This window comes from Salmo salar, chromosome ssa14, assembly GCF_905237065.1.
Source record: "Salmo salar chromosome ssa14, Ssal_v3.1, whole genome shotgun sequence".
Taxonomy (NCBI): Eukaryota; Metazoa; Chordata; class Actinopteri; order Salmoniformes; family Salmonidae; genus Salmo; species Salmo salar.
In genome coordinates, this window is record NC_059455.1 from 23373438 (window position 1) to 23393331 (window position 19894).

The window sequence follows — 19894 nt, forward strand, 5'->3', positions numbered from 1 at the left end:
CAGATCCTTGGCACACAGCGCTGTTCAATACGATTGAGCCAATTTTGTGTGCTCGCTGGTCTGAGACAGCAGCATGGAAGAGAGAAGTCAAGCTAATGAGTCGAAGGGTGCAGCAGCAGCACATGGATCCCCATGGCTTGTGACTAAACAGAACACTAAATTATAAAGAAAACCTGTCAGAAGCCCATGTTGTTGGCCCATGTTTCATACAGTACAGCTCATGTCACGGACACTACATCTTGCAATCAATCAAGGTCTCTGGTGAAGACTGTTCCCGGAACGTGTCCAAATATTTACTCTTCAACTTGTCCTAAAGTAAAGAAATGGTACAAAAAAAGGATGTATGCCTTACCTCCTCCTGATGTCGGTCCATTCTTCTTTTGGTAGAAAAAAATCTAGTTAAATCAATTCTTTTGAAAGTTCTTTCAGACACTTGGTGGTCCTTAAGGACCCAACATCCTCAGCTTACTCTGCAAACTAAGTACCATAGTATTGATTAACTCACACCTGGATTACCCAGCCAAGCCTAACCATTGATTGGGAGATATAGCTGAGACTGTGCCCATCCCCCTGCCTGCCCTCTTATCTCCTTGAAATCACTGCAGATGGTTGAAGCTTTTTCAACCTGATACCTTGAAACCACAGTTAACACTACAGAATGTCCTGAAGCCAAATAAGTCACTGAATAGTTCAGTTTCCAGCTGGACTGAATGATAATCATGTAGGTATATAGTATTTAACACAGACCCAGTTAGTTTTAGTAGCTTCTGCCAAGCCCTAAATGAGCAAGGTATACATACCTGTTCTGGTTGCATTTTTATTTGACTAGGCAAGTCAGTTAAGAACAAAATCTTATTTACAATGACTGTCTAGGAACAGTGGGTTAACTGCCTTGTTCAGGCAGAACGACAGATTTTTACCTTGTCAGCTCAGGGATTCAATCTAGCAAACTTTCAGTTAATGGCCCAACGCTCTAACCACTAGGCTAAATGCCACCCTGTTGCATACAGTAGGCTTCATCCCAAATGGCATCATATTCCCTACACAGTACACTCATTTTGACCAGAGCCATCCCACTGGACACAAACTGGTTGAATCAATGTTGTTTTAATGTAATTTGTCAACATATTGTGACATGGAATTTACGTGGAAAATACATTGGATTTGAAAAAAAGTCATCCATGTGAACAGGTTGTTTTGAGGATGAAATTTCAACCACAGGATTATGTCATCATGGTAACCAAATTTCAATATAGACAAACCTTTGTACCTTTAAAACAATGTCAGATCTTCAACGTTATATCCGCTATCAGAGCAACATACAATAGGCTGGGCAGCACTTATTTCTGGAGAATTTATCTATCTATAGCTACCCTTTGGTCTCTCATCCAGGGTTTTAACCAAACCCAGCCCTGCTTAGCTATGATATTTGTCCCTGACTTTGCTATCGTGAGAGTTATTGTTGAGAGATCTCCACTTAAAAATGAAATAGATTCACTGTTGCTATCGAAGTCATTCTAAAGGTTACGTTTAACAGAGAAAATTAAATTTGACCATATTTTATCACTCATATATCATAAATGATGCTATTTAGGTCTATATAGTCAACAATATTGTTTCAAATCAACCAAGAATTCAACTAAAAATAGACAATACAATATGCCTAGGGTTTCAAGCTCTGGTTGATTTCAAATGTAATGATATTTAGTGATATTGAATTGTGTTTGTCGACACAACCAAATATCAGCATTAGAAGGAGATGTATCCTCTGCTTGGATAATTCCATCTGTGCCACTGTCTTAGTCGCCTTTAATTCCAGTTGGATGCACATCTCCATCTCAACCAAAAATGTAAGTTCAATAATATTTAAAGTGCATTTAAAGTTTTATTCGGTTTAGTGCTGTTCTCTAACTCAGATTTTTGATTGAGATGGAGACCTGAATCCAACATATCAGTTATTAATTTGTAGACAAACTGGAATTAAAGCTGACTAAGTCAGTGGCACAAGCAACACTGAACCATGCATGAGAGCACCAGCTGTTACAGACGACTGTGTGAACTCTCTCTCTGTAGCGTATGTGAGTAAGACCTTTAAACAGGTTAACATTTGCAAGGCCGGGGGGGCCAGACTGAATACCAGAATGAGTACTCAGCGCATGCGCTGACCAGCTGGCAAGTGTCTTCACTGACATTTTTAACCTATCCCTGACCCGGTCTGTAATACCAACTTGTTTCAAGCAGACCACCATAGTCCCCGTGCCCAACAACGCCAAGGTAACCTGCCTAAATAACTATTGCCCTGTTGCAATCACATCTATAGCCATTAAATGCTTTAAAAGGCTGGTCATGGCTCACAACACCATCATCCCAGACACCCACTTCAGTTCTTCTAAACAAGACTGCTAAATAGCTACCCACTGCTGCCTTAACTATCCTGTTGCCTAGTCACTTTAACCCTACAGTGAGTTAACTGCCTTGTTTAAAACGACAGATTTTTACCTTGTCAGCGCGGGGATTCAATCTAGCAACTTTTCAGTTACTGGCCCAACGCTCCAACGACTAGGTTACCTGCCGCCACTATATGTATATAGCTCCCTCAATTACCTCATACCCCTGCACATCAACTCGGTACTGGTACTCCCTGTATATATCCATGTTGTTTTTACTTGTCATTGTTATTTGTTATTCACTGTGTCACTATTTCTATTTGAATTTTTTTGCCTTTAACTCTGCTTTTTTGAAAAAGGACCTGTAAGTTAGCATTTCACTGTTAGTCTACACCTGTTGAAATGTGTGACAAATAACATTTGATTTTAACCTATACGATTTTTTTAAACAGGTAATCCTTAGTGCTATTGTTTCTGGGTCAAGAATACACAAGGGGAATATTTTGAATCCACTCTCTGCATTATGTATTACCAAACCTTCTCACTGTTTTTACTTGCAGAAAACACACAAACCCTAACACAACACAAACACCCTTACTGTACACACACACGGACACAAACACACACACACACAGACAGACAGACAAACACGCACTCACGTGCGCACAAACACACTGTTTATGTTATTGATCTCCGTGTACTCCAGAGAAAGAGGGAGGTTCAGAGAGAGAGGCAGAAGCTAGCTTAGTGACCCAGCTGGAGCAACGTGAGGCTCACATGACAAATGCAGGGAGGGTCATTTTTTTTTATCCAGGGGCTTTACACGGATAAAGAGGCAAGGGGGGATATTATAATGACCTCATTCTTCAAGCAATCAAGCAGCTGGAAGCAGCATTTTACTCAAACAAATGGCTTTGTTTTCCAAGACAGTTAGCATGGCGGCTTAGGCTGGTCTCTTCAGGAAAGCTAAGAGACACTTAATGGGAAGAGCCTGGATTCTCTTCAATCTGTTCTACTGAATTTGTTTTCATAAATGTTTTCTTTGACTGGCTTGGCATTTTCTTCTCATCTGGGCTAATGAGGCTTTGATGGCGGGATGCAGAAGCAATGTGTTTTGCTGTTTGTTTGTCAGTCAGTAAGAGCGAGGCCCACAGATACAAACTGTCAGGCTTGGCTGCACCAATAACACAGGAGATTTAGAATGAATCAGAGCATTACAGAGTGAAATATAACCATTTCATCCCATCTTGGGGACCAAACATTGTAAACACCCAAACACACACACGGTTCCATGTCGCTGCGTGAATGAATATAATTTCTTATTTTCCTCCATCTAGGTCTAGGATAGTTTGTACAGATTGGTTGTCTACAGATTGGTTTGTACAGTCAGTGCCTTGCTTTACCCCATTTCTGTTGCATTACAGCTGAAGCTTAACTCGAGATTGCTATTGCAGTGGCTCGTCATGGCTGGCATTGCTACAGCTGCTTTGGAGCAGTTATGACTTCCCAATTGGCAACCGACAGTATTTCTTATGTGGTGTACTTCTTTTGACCAGGGCCCATAGGGCTTTGGGCAAAAGTAGTGCACTATGTAGGGAATAAGCTGCCATTTGGGAGGCACACTCTAACTGATTCTTTCTAAAGCATGACTCCTCTGTTGTAGGATCACCCTCAACGGGATGAAGGTGGTTCGACCGGACGTCCGGATCGGCCGCTACAGGATGATCAAACACGAAAGAGACAAGCACAATGAACCCAACCCACAAAGGTTTGCCTTTGATTCCTCCCTAGACACTAGCCTGGCCCCAGATCGGTTTGTGCTGTCTTGCCAACAATGACATAGAAGTTGGCAAGACAACACAAACAGATCTAGGACCAGGCTGTCTTTTCCTCCCTAAACACAGCATTCATTCTAACTATAGAAGGTACAGAAAGTGCAGGTTCTGTAGCTATTGTTTTCTCAGTTACCAAAGTTGTCTTTTTGATAAAGGTTGTCTCACACTCACACATTATACTACCATCTTACGGTTGAAGGCTGCTCTAAGATGAATCCCCCATCCCATAGATTTGGCAGGAAAATAACCCCTCATAGAAATTGATTATCATTGTTTATTCACCACTAAGAGGGCTCTTTCATGCATGAATAGCCAACCCATCAATGACTCTAAAAAGAGCAGATCGATAACAGCATGGCTATATGCAGCGCTGTTAGTTGTGATTGTTCCTAAAGCCAGAACCCTACAGAGCTGAGCTGCAATTTGCAAAACAGTTATTGCATTGCATGAATGGACTCACTGTAGAATTTACAGACTTTTATTGATCACATCTAACCCCCTTGCTGGCTCTTACCATGATAGAAAGGCCAAAAAACCACGGGTGGCCATTTAATCCTTGGGCTACTCTTGTTATTCGTTTTCCATGAACTCTCAGTCCCTAGGACTCCCAGTGTGCGAAGATAACAGCCACAGAAAACAACAATCATTCTGATGAGTGCCTCATACATTACTAATAATGAACCAATGCAGACCCCTTGCATCGCAAGCTCGAGAGCGTGATAAACTAATTTCCATGGGAGATGAGAGAATAACTGAATTAAAAGGAATTTGTTGTTACTGCGCTTATAGCAGTGGGAAGTAGGGGTGCTGAGGATGCTGCAGCACCCCATAAAAAATATGAATAAAAAAAATGTAATATTATTAATATTATTATATATATATACATATATATATATTTTTTTTTTATAATAATAGGATCAATATATTTTGTACAGATTTTGGCGAGAGCGAAACCTCTTCCTCTGCAGCGCGGGCAAAACTTTTTTTTCCAGCACCCCCCAATAAATATTGCAGCACCCCCACCTCCAAACTACTTCCCACGCCTATGACTGCGCCTAATGAATTGAAACACATTGATGTAAGAGGGGTTTGCTGTGCTGACAGAGCCAGGGAAGCATGCTGTTGTCTGTTTGGCTTGTGGCTGTGTGGTGACAAGTTGATGGGGTAATACATGATCAAAGTTCTTACCATGCAACATGAGGCATCTTGAATGACACCCTATCCCCTTTATGGTGCACTACTTTTGAACAGGGCCCATAGGGCTCAGGGCCCTGGTCAAAAGTAGTGTACTATATAGGGAATAGGGTCCCATTTGACGCAACAAATGTCTTGAATCTTTAAAATACTTTAAAATACCCCAATCATTTAAAATACCCCATTGCGGGGAAAAAGCATGGTATATTTATTATTTGGCAGCCCCCCCCTCAAAAAAAAAAACTCACACTGCACCGAACAAGCTAATTGAAGCACAACTATAGGCGACTCCTTTGCCTCGCTCAAAATGTAGTCATGCAGTAACGAGATACCTAATGTGTGTGGCTGTTTTATGAACGTCTGGGAATACTTGACCAAGTTAACATTTCTGGTTGGTCTGGGAATGTAACACTTTGAAACCGGGATTAAGTGAAGTAGCAGCAAATATGTTGAATGAGCAACTAATGAGCATGGAGAACCTCACAAGTTGAACGAAATCACCTAATATCTTTTCAGTCTAATACGGCTATTTACTTACTTTTGTAGCTCTTCGTCAGAAGCAGGCTTTTTGTAAGTAGTTAAACATTCTTTCCAAGTTTAGCTGGAATTTAGATCGAAAGGATTTGACCAATGTGATTGATTGACAATATTACATTGGCCTACGTCTGACCTTGCGCTGCGCAGAATATCAGATCTCAACAACGATTGGAGAAGTGTTTAACATCCCCAGTACCACATCCTTATGATATACATCTTATAAAAAAATTCAACATGACTGCAAACAGATCTATTATGACGTGATGCTTATGTCTCCGCCCTAACTATGGCAGTCGTTGTCCCAAAGATGGGAAGGCAGGCGACAAGTTTAGGTCCAAAATAAGCCCATAGAAACACATTGGGCTTATTTTGGAAGATTTTGGCGAGAGTGAAACCTCTCGCTTTGCCTCTCCCTCCCTGCTGCAAAAGATACAAGTAAGAATGTCTGACTGAAATACGGGACATATCGGCCTTTTTTTGTAAATTAGTGGTGTTTGAATGTGTTGATAAAATGTGGGACATGATTGTTTGATGCAGGACAAAGGGACAAAATATGGGACTGTCCAACAGAATCCAGGACATGTGGTCACCCTACTTATAACATATTTATAAGAGATGTAGCTATCCTGCACACATAGGTATGTGGAAACCCCTTCAAATTAGTGGCTTCGGCTATTTCAGCCACACCCGTTGCTGACAGGTGTATAAAATCGAGCACATAGCCATGCGATCTCCATAGACAAACATTGGGCAGTAGAATGGCTTTACTGAAGAGCTCAGTGACTTTCAACGTGGCACCGTCATAGGATTCCACCTTTCCAACAACTCAGTTTGTAAAATTTCTGCCCTGCTAGAGCTGCCCCGATCAACTGTCAATGCTGTTATTGTGAAGTGGAAACGTCTAGGAGCAACAACGGCTCAGCCGCAAAGTGGTAGGCCACACAAGTTCACAGAACGTGACCGTCGAGTGCTGATGTGCGTAGTGTGTAAAAATCGTCTGTCCTAGGTTGCAACACTCACTGCCGAGTTCCAAATTGCCTACGTCAGCACAAGAACTGTTCGTCGGGAGTTTCATGAAGTGGGTTTCCATAGCCAAGCAGCCGCACACAGGCCAAATATCACCATGTGCAATGTCAAGACTTGGCTGGAGTGGTGTAAAGCTCACCGCCATTGGACTCTGGAGCAGTACCTTAGTTCCAGTGAAGGGAAATCTTAACACTACAGAATACAATGACATTGTAGACGATTCTGTGCTTCCAACTTTGTGGCAACAGTTTGGGGAAGGTCCTTTCCTGTTTCAGCATGACAATGCCCCCGTGCACAAAGCGAGGTCCATACAGAAATGGTTCGTCGAGATCGGTGTGGAAGAACTTGACTGGCCTGCACAGAGCCCTGACCTCAACTCCATCTAACACCTGGGGTTGTGGTGCCAGACCTTACTAAAGCTCTTGTGGCTGAATTGAAGCAAGTCCCCGCAGCAATGTTTCAACCTCTAGTGGAAAGCCTTCCCAGAAGAGTGCAGGCTGTTATAGCAACAAAGGGGGGACCAACTCAGTATTACAGTTTTTCTCCATTGGTTTGGCTCATTTCTTGAAACAGAAATTACATTCTCAAAACTCTAAGATCATTTGGCAAAACAGTCTTACAGTTCAGCACAACACTATAGCTCACTTGCAAAAGCTCATATCTCTCCTAAAACTGTTCACTCATGCTTCAAAACTAAATTCCTTTCCCATATAAAGAGTCAGTGCCACGAAAATGGCAAAGATCCTTCTCAATTGCTTTGGCTCATTTCTTGAAACAGACCGGACGTTCTCAACACTCTTGGTGCTTTAACCAAAACTAAATGTCCTTCTCATTTAAACAGTCAGTGCCCCCAAAATGCTTTGTCCCTTTGGCATTGTGTAAGCACTGCAAGTCAAAATGTTTAGATGTTTTGTCACTATGGCAGAGGACCATTGAAATATCCCTCATGTCCACCTTTCAGTCTTAGCCCAGTCCTTCATTGACAATGGTTACTGTACTGTTTTTTGTCCAGCTAACAGAATACAATTGTGTATAAAACTGAAAAAAAGAAATAGGATTTTAGGGTAAGAGTAGCCTCCAAGGTTTGACATCACACATTGCACTCATACTGCCAAGGAAATTGTAACCATTATCATTCACACACATAAAGTAACTTCCATACATCAGAGTAAAAAGAAAATGTATACAGCATAATATACTGTAATATAAACACACAAACAAAAAACAATGAAAATGATATGCAGCCTACAGTGCTGTAAATAAAGCTGGAGTTTCACAACTAACAGTTCTTCACTGGTCGCTGTCCTCACCCTCCCTCTCCTGGCCACCATCCTCACCCTCCTGGCCATCCACACGCTGCTGTCTGTCTGGCCACAGATTCTCCTCCACATCACAGCGTATATTCTCCCTTGCGATGCAACGAGGGAAGAAACGGCGTGCATGTCGCAAACATCCCCTACACTGATCTCCTGTAATATCCTCACACGCAGCGTCTATTGCATGGAGCAGGGACCTCTGATCTTGAGCCCGATGCTCATACACTCTCCACCTCCAAGCGGAGAAATACTCCTCAATAGGATTGAGGAAAGGAGAGTAAGGTGGTAGGAACACCATGACCATCCTTGGATGAGTAGTGAACCAGGCCCTGATGAGCGGGCCACGGTGGAAATTCACATTGTCCCATACAATGACATATTGTGGTAGGTGAGGCCCTATGAGACCTCTCTCATTTTCAGGGATCAAATCAAAATGAAGGCGGTCCAAGAAGATTAGGAGCTTCTGTGTATTGTATGGGTCAAGACTGGGGATGTGAGTGGCCACACCATTCTCAGATATGGCAGCACACATAGTTATATTGCCCCCTCGCTGGCCTGGGACATCCGCCGTGGCCCGGTGGCCAATAATATTACGGCCACGTCTTCGGCCCTTGGCCAGGTTGAAGCCAGCTTCATCCACAAACACGAGGATGTGATGGGTCTCGTTTCCTTCCAATGCCATTATTCTCTACAATAGCGTAAAAAAAGAAAAACATCAAATCAGTCATACAGAAGAGTCATACACTACAGTTACAGACAATTACATAGGAATGTTTTATGTTCTCCACAAGTTCAATATACTACTGGCCACTACTCCAGTGGTTCCAAACCTGGGGTACATGTACCCCTATGCAGAGGTACTACAGGGGGTATTTGACAGAAAGGGGAGGGGGAAATCATCAATGACTAGACTTACTGAAATGTTACAGTAAAACCCACAGTATTAGATAGATTTACATGGGAGGCACTAATTGCAGCTCTTTGACCCCTTTTCTTATTGTATGTTATATTCTTCAAAATAAGGATTATAATGATAATTGCATCATACAGTAAGCTGCAGTTTTTAGGCGAAATGTTGAAGTCAGATAAATCAAATACTTCCATACCTGGATTACCTGGATACACAAATCAGGTAAAGTGGGTACTGAAGCCAAAAAAGTTTGGGAACCACTGCTTAATTGTAAAAAGGTTATAATGATGGACAACCAGTAACTGACTTACATGTACATACTGGTACCGCAGCTCTTTCACTCTATCAGAGTTCCTCTCAAATGGTACCCTGTAAATTTGCTTCATTGTCATCTGATGCTTCTTCAATATCCGGTCTATTGTGGAGTTGCTTATAGAGTTGACATTTTGGAATATGGCATTGTCGTGTAGGATTGCAGCGCGGATCTGTCTCAATGTGATGGCATTATTTGCCATCACCATGTTACAGATCTCTTGTTCTTGTTGTTCATTGAGAAGTTTTCCTCTGCCACCCGTGCAAGGTTGTCGTCCAATCCTAGATATAGAAGTCAAAGGACAACACTCCATTCGTAATGTATACCTTATGTATTCCTTACAGAATGAGTTACCTATGTAATTGTATTGTTGTTTTACTTACAGTAACTTTACCACAATTCTAATGCATCACTGCACAGTGACTGGAATACTACTGTAAACTGTATCATCAATACTGTAGAAAATAAACTATTCCATAGTTTATTTTCTCCAATGTTTTTCTTGTCATTTTTAGTATCATAACATCCCATTGAGGTAAGATATTACTGTAGGCCTATCACACACACACACACACACACACACACACACACACACACACACACACACACACACACACACACACACACACACACACACACACACACACACACACACACACACACACACACACACACACACACACACACACTAAATTAATAGGTAAATGTGTAAATAAATATATTTATTGCTCTATGCACAGTGTCCTGTCCTATACAACATATAATTCCATCATTGACTGACTACATACCTGTTTTCCCTGCGAAAGGTTTGGATGACTGTTGAGCGAGGCACATTAGGCTGCACTCGGCGACCTGCCTCCGCCATTGTGAGGCCATGGTTGATGACATGGTCTATAATTGTGGCCCGAATTTCATCCGGGACAGCATGGTGTCTTTGTGCTCCTCGGCCTCTTCCCCCTATTCCACCACCACGCACCCTTACTCCTCCTCCTCCTCCTCTTCTTCTTCCTCTTCCTCTTCCTCGAGTAGGCAGTTGCCCTTGTTCATTTACTTGGCCAGGTGCCTCCATGTTCAGAAATTGTACTGGTCCTGCATGGTCAAGCTCTTTACATACATGTTTGGCAGTATTCACAGTCATGGACAGCACCTGTCAGGTAACTAAACATACTGTTTGATTGGTCATCTGAGATGTGTGAAACTCCTCCTTCGTTAGTCTAGTTTCACCTGACTGTCAATTGCTGTAATAAATGTATCAAATGTTCCAAGGGATTCATATATGGTATTCATGGTATTATGTTCTTGACTAATTTTGACAATTGAACAGACTATTGTGCATGTGATGACTTATACAATGAAATGACGCTGACACGTTTTGGAGCGAACAACCATTAGACTGAGAATCAACAATCAGTTTAGATCGATAAGATCTATTCACTTGGAAATTGTGCTAAATGTAGGCTACATGTACTTAATCATTTGCAAAGATGTACTGAGACATTGAGACATGTACTTAGACATTTGCAATTTGATGAAATGAATGAGAAATTCAATTCTGTTGTGAACAATTGCCAAGTGGTTTGGAGGTTTGTCCATGTAGTTTTGAGAATGTCATTTCTGTTTCAAGAAATGAGCCAAACCAATGGAGAAAAACTGTAATACCCATGATTTTGGAATGAGATGTTTGACTAGCAGGTGTCCACATACTTTTGTAATGTACTGTAGTGTATGTACAGTGCATTCGCAAATACTTTTTCCAAATTTTGTTGTTACAGCCTTATTCTAAAATGGATTACATTTATTTTTTTACTCATCAACCTACACACAATACCCCATAATGACAAAGCGAAAACCGTTTTTGTTTTTGTTTTTTCCAAATGTGTTAAAAAAAACATAATTATTCAGTCCCTTTGATATGAGACTCGAAATTAAGCTCACATGCATCCTGTTTCCATTGATGGTCCTTGAGATGTTTCTACAACTTGTTTGGAGTTCACCTGTGGTAAATTCAATTGAATGGACATGATTTGGAAAGGCACACACCTGTATATATAAGGTCCCCCACATTAACAGTGCTTGTCAGAGCAGAAACCAAGCCATGAGGTTGTCCGTAGAGCTCTGAGACAGGATTGTGTCGAGGCACAGATCTGGGGAAGGGTACCAAAAATGTCTGCAGCATTGAAGGTCCCCAAGAACACAGTGGCCTCCATCATTCTTAAATGGAAGAAGTTTGGATCCACCAAGACTCTTCCTAGAGCTGGCCGACCGGCCAAACTCAGCAATCGAGGGAGAAGGGCCTTGGTCAGGGAGGTGACCAAGAACCCGATGGTCACTCTGACTGAGCCACTTCTCAGTAAAAGGTACATGACAGCCCACTCAGACTATGAGAAACAAGATTCTCTGGTCTGATGAAACCAAGATTGTACTGTGAATCATGGTGGTGGCAGCATCATGCTGTGGGGATGTATTTCAGTGGCAGGGATGGGAAGACAAGTCAGGAGGGAGGGAAAGATGAACAGAGCAAAGTATAGAGAGGTCCTTGCTGAAAACCTGCTCCAGAGTGCTCAGGACCTCAGACTGGGGCGAAGGTTCACCTTCCAACAGGACAATGACTAGGTTGATTGAATCTGTCACTGACTCACTGTGTGACAGACAGACAGACAGACAGACAGACAGACAGACAGACAGACAGACAGACAGACAGACAGACAGACAGACAGACAGACAGACAGACAGATAGATAGATAGATAGATAGATAGATAGATAGATAGATAGATAGATAGATAGATAGATAGATAGATAGATAGATAGATAGATAGATAGATAGATAGATAGATAGATAGATAGATAGATAGATAGATAGATAGATAGATAGATAGATAGATAGATAGATAGATAGATAGATAGATAGATAGATAGCCTTTCGTCCGCTGACTGGCATTTCTAACAAAGCTTTATTTATTCTCCAGCCTGACTTGGTTCTGATCCATGAGCCTCGGCTTTAGCAAAAGTTGAGGTGCCATGTATACAATTTATTTGGGGCCAATAAATTATTCATTCATGTCTTGAAGAGGAAAGAAAGACAGAGAAAGCCCTATTAGGGACACCCCCCCCCCCCCCAAAAAAAAGGTTTGTCCCTCATTAAAATGCTATGGGGATTATTTGAAGAGTGTTTTGATTTGTATAATGAGAGATTTGGGTTTTGAAATGGAGGAAAGTAGAAAGGCCTTGAAAGGATCTGGGTTTTTATAGCCAAACCTTTTAAAGAGAGAGCACTGCTCAAAATTCTGCCAGCGTATTTACTGGACTGGTGCTGTTGAAGTTTGCCTCTTTATTCTTGGGTATTAATTGAGGAGTTTTAAGGTGCTTTGATCAGTATGTTTAGGGCCTTTAGCCCGGTTCACTGGAGTTAAGATATTAAAGCCTCTGATGTTTTAATAATAAGGTCATAATAAGCCCATATACTCGTCAATTATGATGGAGGCTGCTGAGGGGAGGACGGCTCATCATAATGGCAGGAACGGCGCAAACGGAATGGAATCAAACACCTGAAACCATGAGTTTGATGTATTTGATACCATTCCACTGATTCCACTCCAGTCATTAACACGAGCCCGTCTTCCCCAATTAAGGTGCCACCCACCTTCTGTGGTGTGTAGTACATAGAGGAAGGATGCACAAGAAGAACAACAGTGTCTTGTTTCTAAAACTAAATGTACTGTATTTGGTTCAAGATATATGCTTACTGATGATCCCCAATTGCATTTGTCGATGAATAGAACGCATGTAGAGCAAGTGAGAAAAACGAATCTACTAGGACGCAGCTTTATCATGGTCAGAACACATAGATAATATTGCTATTAAGATGGGTAAGGGAATTGCTGTTACAAGAAAATGTTCAGAGTATGTAACATCTAGCACACTGAATCAGGTGATTCCATCCCTGGTCATATCACACTCAGAGTACTGTCCAGTTATATGGCCATCTGCAGCAAAGAAAGATATAAAAAAGCTCCAAATCTCTCAAAACAGGGCTGCCAGATTAGCTCTTCATTGCTCTATCCGTATGAATTTTATCCAAATGCATCAGAATCTCTCATGGCTTCACGTTAAAAACAAATTACTATCCAGTCTTCTGATTTTCTTTTGGAATGTTATATATATTTTTTTAAACACAGTATTTTTAAGGCCAGTTAGTACATACTAGCAACACGCATAACCACCAAACCAGACAGGCAAATTCGGGGCAGCTAAGACAACCCAAGCCAAAGACAAATCGCCTTAATCTACAGTTTTATATAGAGCCATAGCTGAACGGAACTCTTTATCAATCCATATTTTTCAGGCAAAAAGTAAATACACCTTCAAGAAAAGACTACAAAAAACATCTAATGCTATAGACCATATGACTGGACAGCAAATAGAAAGCATCAACTGAATGTTAAATGTGTTTCCTGTCAGGTATTTTAATTGTCTGTATTGTCTACTTGTTGAATGTTTGTGAAGTCTTGATTGTGGTTGTTTGTAATGTCTTGTTAATTGGTGTTGGACCCCAGGAAGATTAGCTAGCGTTACGGCGTTAGCTAATGGGGATCCTAATAAAAAATATAAATATATTTTTTTTTTAAATCACTGTCTCTAAAAATTGTTTTATTTCCTGAAAAAAAACTCATTATTCTATCCTTGCACTCTGATTATTATGTTGTACCTGTCCTCGCATGATAAAGCATTATGACCTCCAAAATTACTCTTAGCTCAACAAATTAGCCTTGTTTACCACAATTATGCAGATTCTGCTAGAAAACCAATCTTACCCTCCACACATTCCAGGGCATCCATCAGTGTATCCAGGAGAGAGTGGTTCTAATCTCCTACTGCGGTCAGTGTTTACTGTTTACCAACATGGATGTTTTTGTTGATTCATGTTGACTACCTCTATAGCTCTGTTACTGCCCCCACCCTGCTCTGTTTGGTCAGTAGGAAGTAGGAGATGTGGTTTAGACATGGTAATGAGACATTAGGCTTGCCAAAAGAAGAAAGCCTACCATTCATCACAAGTCCAAAAGATTAGTTAGCACGCCTTGCACCGGGGCTCATGCATATTAAATCAGTGGATTCAAGGCTTCCTCCTTCCACAGAGTAGCGTCATCATCAAATATCCAATCATAAATCATCTCATGTTAAGTGGTGGTTTTATGGCTTTTTTGCCTGCTGCCTTGCCTAAATAAGTAGGCACCAAAACATGAATTAGGGAAGCTTTTAGTGTGACTCCTTACTCTGAGAGATGCCGTTTTCCACTATTACAGTCCATATTTAAGTAATATGTGAGAATATCTCAGATCTCTCCAACACAGGCCTCGTTGTGAGATCATTGAGAGACTGATTAAGTACAGTAGTAGAGCACAGTCAGGCTTTTTAATCTTCTCTCCTCTTTATAGATAAATCTCTCCCCCCTCTCTCTCTGTCACTCTTTCCCCTGTCATTTAAAGGGCTCATAGCCTAAAAGTATTTTAGCTTTAATTTAGATTCCTGACTAGATCTGTGTCTATAGAAATCTCTGTTTAGCTGCTGCTGCAGGGTTCTTCTTGGGTTGACTTGGATTGTGTCGAAGTGGGTTAATGTCAAAGCACATAAAAATACATCTTGTTTGAGCCATTCACATTTCTTTGAAGATTGGATATGCGCTGCACACAGCTACTGAGGCAGTTTCTCCATGGTTCTTCTCAAACAGTAAAAAGACATCTGAGAAAACCATTGGGCATTGTAGCCTCGGCATTGGACAATGGATGACTGTTACAGCTGGATGACTCCTGTATGTGTCCTCTGAGTTCCAATACATGCCCATATCACCACCTATTGTCCAATATGGGAATAACAAGAAACATGCAAAACCAACCTGTACAGTATGTTAGCCATGATGAAAAAGTAAAACATAAAATAACATTTCAGTGCTTGCTACAATGATAACATTTCCCTGTAATAATAATAATGAGTTTTTTCTTCATCTTCTCCAGATTCAATAAGATCCAGAACACCAAGAACACTATGAAGAGAGATGGGATCAGCACGTTAACGTACCGTGTGCTCCAGTTTAAGAAGTACCCTCTCTACACCAACATCTCTGTGGAGATCGGCAAGCCCCCGCCCCGGCCTTTCAGGGGATAGAGAGATAGAGAGACCCGGCCTGGACATGGAGAGGGAGGGAGATGGGGCAGAGAACGATAATGCACAGTAGAGAGCCTCCATCTCTGCCTCCACCTCCCTCAGCCCGACGCAGACCCAGATACCCCCCACTGACCTGGGCTAGGAGCCCGCCCAGATCCCTCACAGCCCACTCTGAGTGGAGATACATACCTGTTGCAGTCCAACACTGCTCACAGCTCAATGGTTACGGCAGGCCTCCAACCTGGGACGCTGACCAGCTGACTCTGGGGGGACTAACTCTCAGGAATAGATGAAGAGGGGGGATGTATTAGATCAGATTCATTCTCCTGGCTGGAGCCACAGTGCTGTTCTGGAAATGTGCATACTGTACATGAAACACACAGCAACAGGGATGAGGATGTCCAGGGTTCAAGGGGAGTCATATCGACATTGGATTGTTGACACGCTGGGGGTTGGGTTTGGGATTCAGAGTTATTGGAGCAGAACCAAGAAGAGCAGCCCTGATCTCTCTGTGAGAATCTATCTGTCAATCAGAACATACTATATTGGCGCAAAATGAATGTGTACTGTCTGTGCCTGCATCTAACGCAGGCTTTCTCCATTTCCCATGTCTCTGCCATTGACAAATGGTTCTGGAGCAGAGCGACATTGTGCACCAACTCCGGTCTCTCTTTGGTCTCTTTTTTTTTGTGACAAAGAATTGTTACTATCTGTGGATGGAAACAAGTTTGAGAGACATATAGTGAATAAAGACCTCCTAGTAGTGGATGGGTATGACTATCTAAGGACCTGGTTTGGACCTGTTTGTGGAGAAGAGAGGTCCAGTAAATAGAACAGAAGATGAACTTCTGGCAGGGTTCTAACTGGTGATCATCAGACGTGTTCGGACGTATTCTCACTCACAAAGGTTACAGTAGATAGTGATGGGAGGTTAAACCTTTGCTGTTTAACAATGGATACCGGCAGTTTTAGAAGAGGATCATCTCTTGCTCAAAATACAAGACTCTTTACTCAATTTTTTAGTTTTAGTTTCGAAATTAATAAAATGATAAGGCATTGATAACCTAGTAGTGGAAATTGTGAATGATGTTGATAGAGAGTCTAGTATGGTGAATATTTGCATTGTAGCATTCATTCCATCCATTCAAAGGCAGAAGCACACTGCACTGAGGTGATAAGGACACAACGGAAGTTAGTTATTTCCTCAGGGTGGATTCCCCGAGAATAAATGGAAAACTAGCCCACATACAGTAAGAACAAATCTAATATCGTATTACTATTAACACCTCCAGTGTATGAAAGCCTTTTAACGTCTTAAGTAAGTAAGCTTTCTCTTCTCTCACTCTCTTCTCCTTTTTTTGTACTGCCTAAACACCAAACTGATGCCTTCAGAATTTTTATGAGGGGCAATGATAAGGAATGCTGCATTTTGGGATTTTTTTTAATGACATTCCTGTTGTGTGAAGTGACGGGGAAATCTTTTTGTATTATCAATGGTTTTCTTGGCCAGGCTTGAGGCAGTGAGTATCTAGAGATGCCCCAACCAACCAGTTTCCCCTCTGTTTATTTTTAAGAGTCTTTTAAAGATAGAGTGCATTTCCCTTTTTTCTCTCGACAACACCCTCCACTGCCTTTTATTCCTCTCTCTGGCAAGGCCATATCTCTCTCTTTGTGCCGTGTGTGTCTGTGAACACCACAATGTTTTTCTGTACTTGGCCATCTGATGAATACACAGACAGCTGTATCTGAAGCACACAGCTCCTCTATAGAAATATCAGCAGTATTTCAACAATCCTCTCTCTCTCTCTCTCTTCTCTCCTTTCTCTCTCATTCTGCTTTTTCATTTTTCAGTTTGTTACTACTGGTGTGAGTTGCTGCGCCCTTGGAAAAGAGAGCACCTCGCAAAGTGAATGCTCTACTCCCCATTCAACACCGGAGACTGATGTCCTTTTACACTACTCTATTTAAATGTAACTGTCAAATGGATGTACTGTGTATGCACTGCTCTCTGATGACTGTGGACCACAGGACTTAGAATTTCACATATTCCTGCCTATGGTCCCAGTATAGTATGATTCATCAGGCTGCCAAGCTTCTGCTTTTATGTTCAATGCTGAGGGAATAATTTTCCAAAAGGCTAAATATACTACTTGGAACTTTGGGAAGGAGCTTTTACATATAGCTAGCATCCTCATTACCTAAAATCTGTTTAACAGAACGAGCTCACTACTGATGCAGCACACAACCCCCAAAAAAAACTTGGTACTGAAGTTGTATTCACTGGTTTCATTAAATTAAATCATTTGACTTTTTTTTATCATAACTCCAGTCCAAGAAATGGTTGGATATTTGGTTTACTATATGGTAGACCACAGGATGGGATTTCTGTACATATCAGACTTGTAGACTCACTCAACAGCTCGTAGCGATCATTACAGGTGCATGGACAGGCATTATAATGTAATTTGTGTTGTGAACAGAGGAAAACGTATAATAGAACTCAGTCTGTTCTGTTGACTTGATATCTATACGGAGATCATGAACCAAGTAGGCTATAACAGGAATAATACATCCTATTGGTTCTATTGTATCAATCTAATCATGAATCATATTGGTATATCCATGATATTATCTTGTTTGGCCTATAGGCTGTATTCTGCCCCACTACCCCACACATAGTGACTGTGGTATAACATTGTAGGTACTGTATAATATAGATTTGATATGATGCGTATTGACAGGGGGACCTTTCAGCATAAGCTTAGAGACATCCTTCCCAGGACTGTTTCTCTCTTTCACAACTCGCCAGCTATGAATCAGTGATAAAGCATCACTCCTCGTCTGCGTCCCAAATGGCACCCCATTCCCCACATAGTGCACTATGGGGCCCCTATGGGCCCTGGTCAAAAGTAGTGCACTATGTAGGCAATAGGGAATCATTTTGGCTGCATCCCTCTGCTCCCACCCTCCCCGCAGTCAACTATTATTATCTTCAGTTTGTCCTGCTAATTGTCAGTTTGTCAGTTTGTCCTGCTAATAATTGCTGGGAATCAGCTTGTTTCGTTGACCATGTTTTTGATGCAGCCTTGAGTAGGAAAAGCTGACAGATGGAATGCTAATGTACTATCCACCCTTTGGAGTGTGTCTGAAGTTCTCTCTTCATCCATCTCCTGTTGGCAGACATTGCACAGCTTCCTCCTTCTTATATGTTTGAACCTAATGCTCATTGAGCAATCTTTTCCCTAATTGTCAGAGCCGTCGTTTAAAGGAAGTGGTGGGTAACTGAAACAGGAACAAGATAGGATGAGGGCATTGGAGAACAACATCAACTACTGACTGCCTCAGGTCTTCAAGCCTGAGTGCATTTTTAAAGATTTACTGTATCTATCTAGGTTTTGTACATTGAATGTTGAAAATATTATATCTTATATAGAATGCATAATGTCATATCAAACCTACTTTTTCTATACAATCAATAAATCTGATGGTAAATGAGATACACTTATGTGATTGGTTTGTTTTTCCTTGCCAGATTTCACATGCATGTTGTCAACTGCATCCCAAATTGCACCCTATTCCCTTTATAGTGCACTACTTTTGTCCAGTGCCCCTTTTGACCAGGGCCCATAGGGCTTCAGGCAAAAGTAGTGCACTAAGTAGGGAACAGTAGTGCCATTGGGATGGATCTGTCCACGGTCCTGACAATGGGGGCTAATAATAGTTTTTTTCCTCCATAGTTTCCAGTTGCCATGGCATTCAAAGAAACTTCTTAAACATTTCTCATTCACTCTGTCTTTGGGGCGTAATAGAAAATAGAAAATGTGCTGAGACTGAAGAAAGAACTCCTTCTGCTTTTAAAGACAAAGTGGAATTGGTAGCGGTAAAAAAAAGTTGTATTAGAATTTTTTATAAATCAGTAATTATAATGGTTGAGCCACTGCTGTTCTTTCGACTAGTAAGTATTTATGTCAGAGCGAGGATAAGAAACACCACACTGCATTGCGGCTCAAATTGAAACACTAAAACGACTTTGCTCCTCTAAGGGGAGGCTATGCCTAGGTTAGAAATTGTTTGCGTTAGCCAAATTCTAATAATGTGGTGCACATTTTTGGAATTATCATCAACAATATAATATTTACTAATAGCAGTATGGACCAAGCCCCGCTCCCATCAGTGGATGCATTACAACGAAAGGATCATTTCTAGGTTGTGT

General features: G+C 41.4%; 1 protein-coding gene across 1 annotated transcript in view; it reads left to right on the forward strand.

Moving 5' to 3' along the window:
* The window catches only part of LOC106569086 (beta-1,4-galactosyltransferase 2), a 141538-nt gene extending 122360 nt beyond the window's left edge, over nt 1-19178 (forward strand). Inside the window, exons 6-7 of the mRNA XM_014140075.2 lie at nt 4051-4155; nt 15531-19178. Coding sequence (XP_013995550.2) covers nt 4051-4155; nt 15531-15681 — 256 coding nt within the window. The 3' untranslated portion in view covers nt 15682-19178. The remainder of the gene's footprint in view (nt 1-4050; nt 4156-15530) is intronic.
* The last annotated feature ends 716 nt before the right edge of the window (nt 19179-19894 follow it).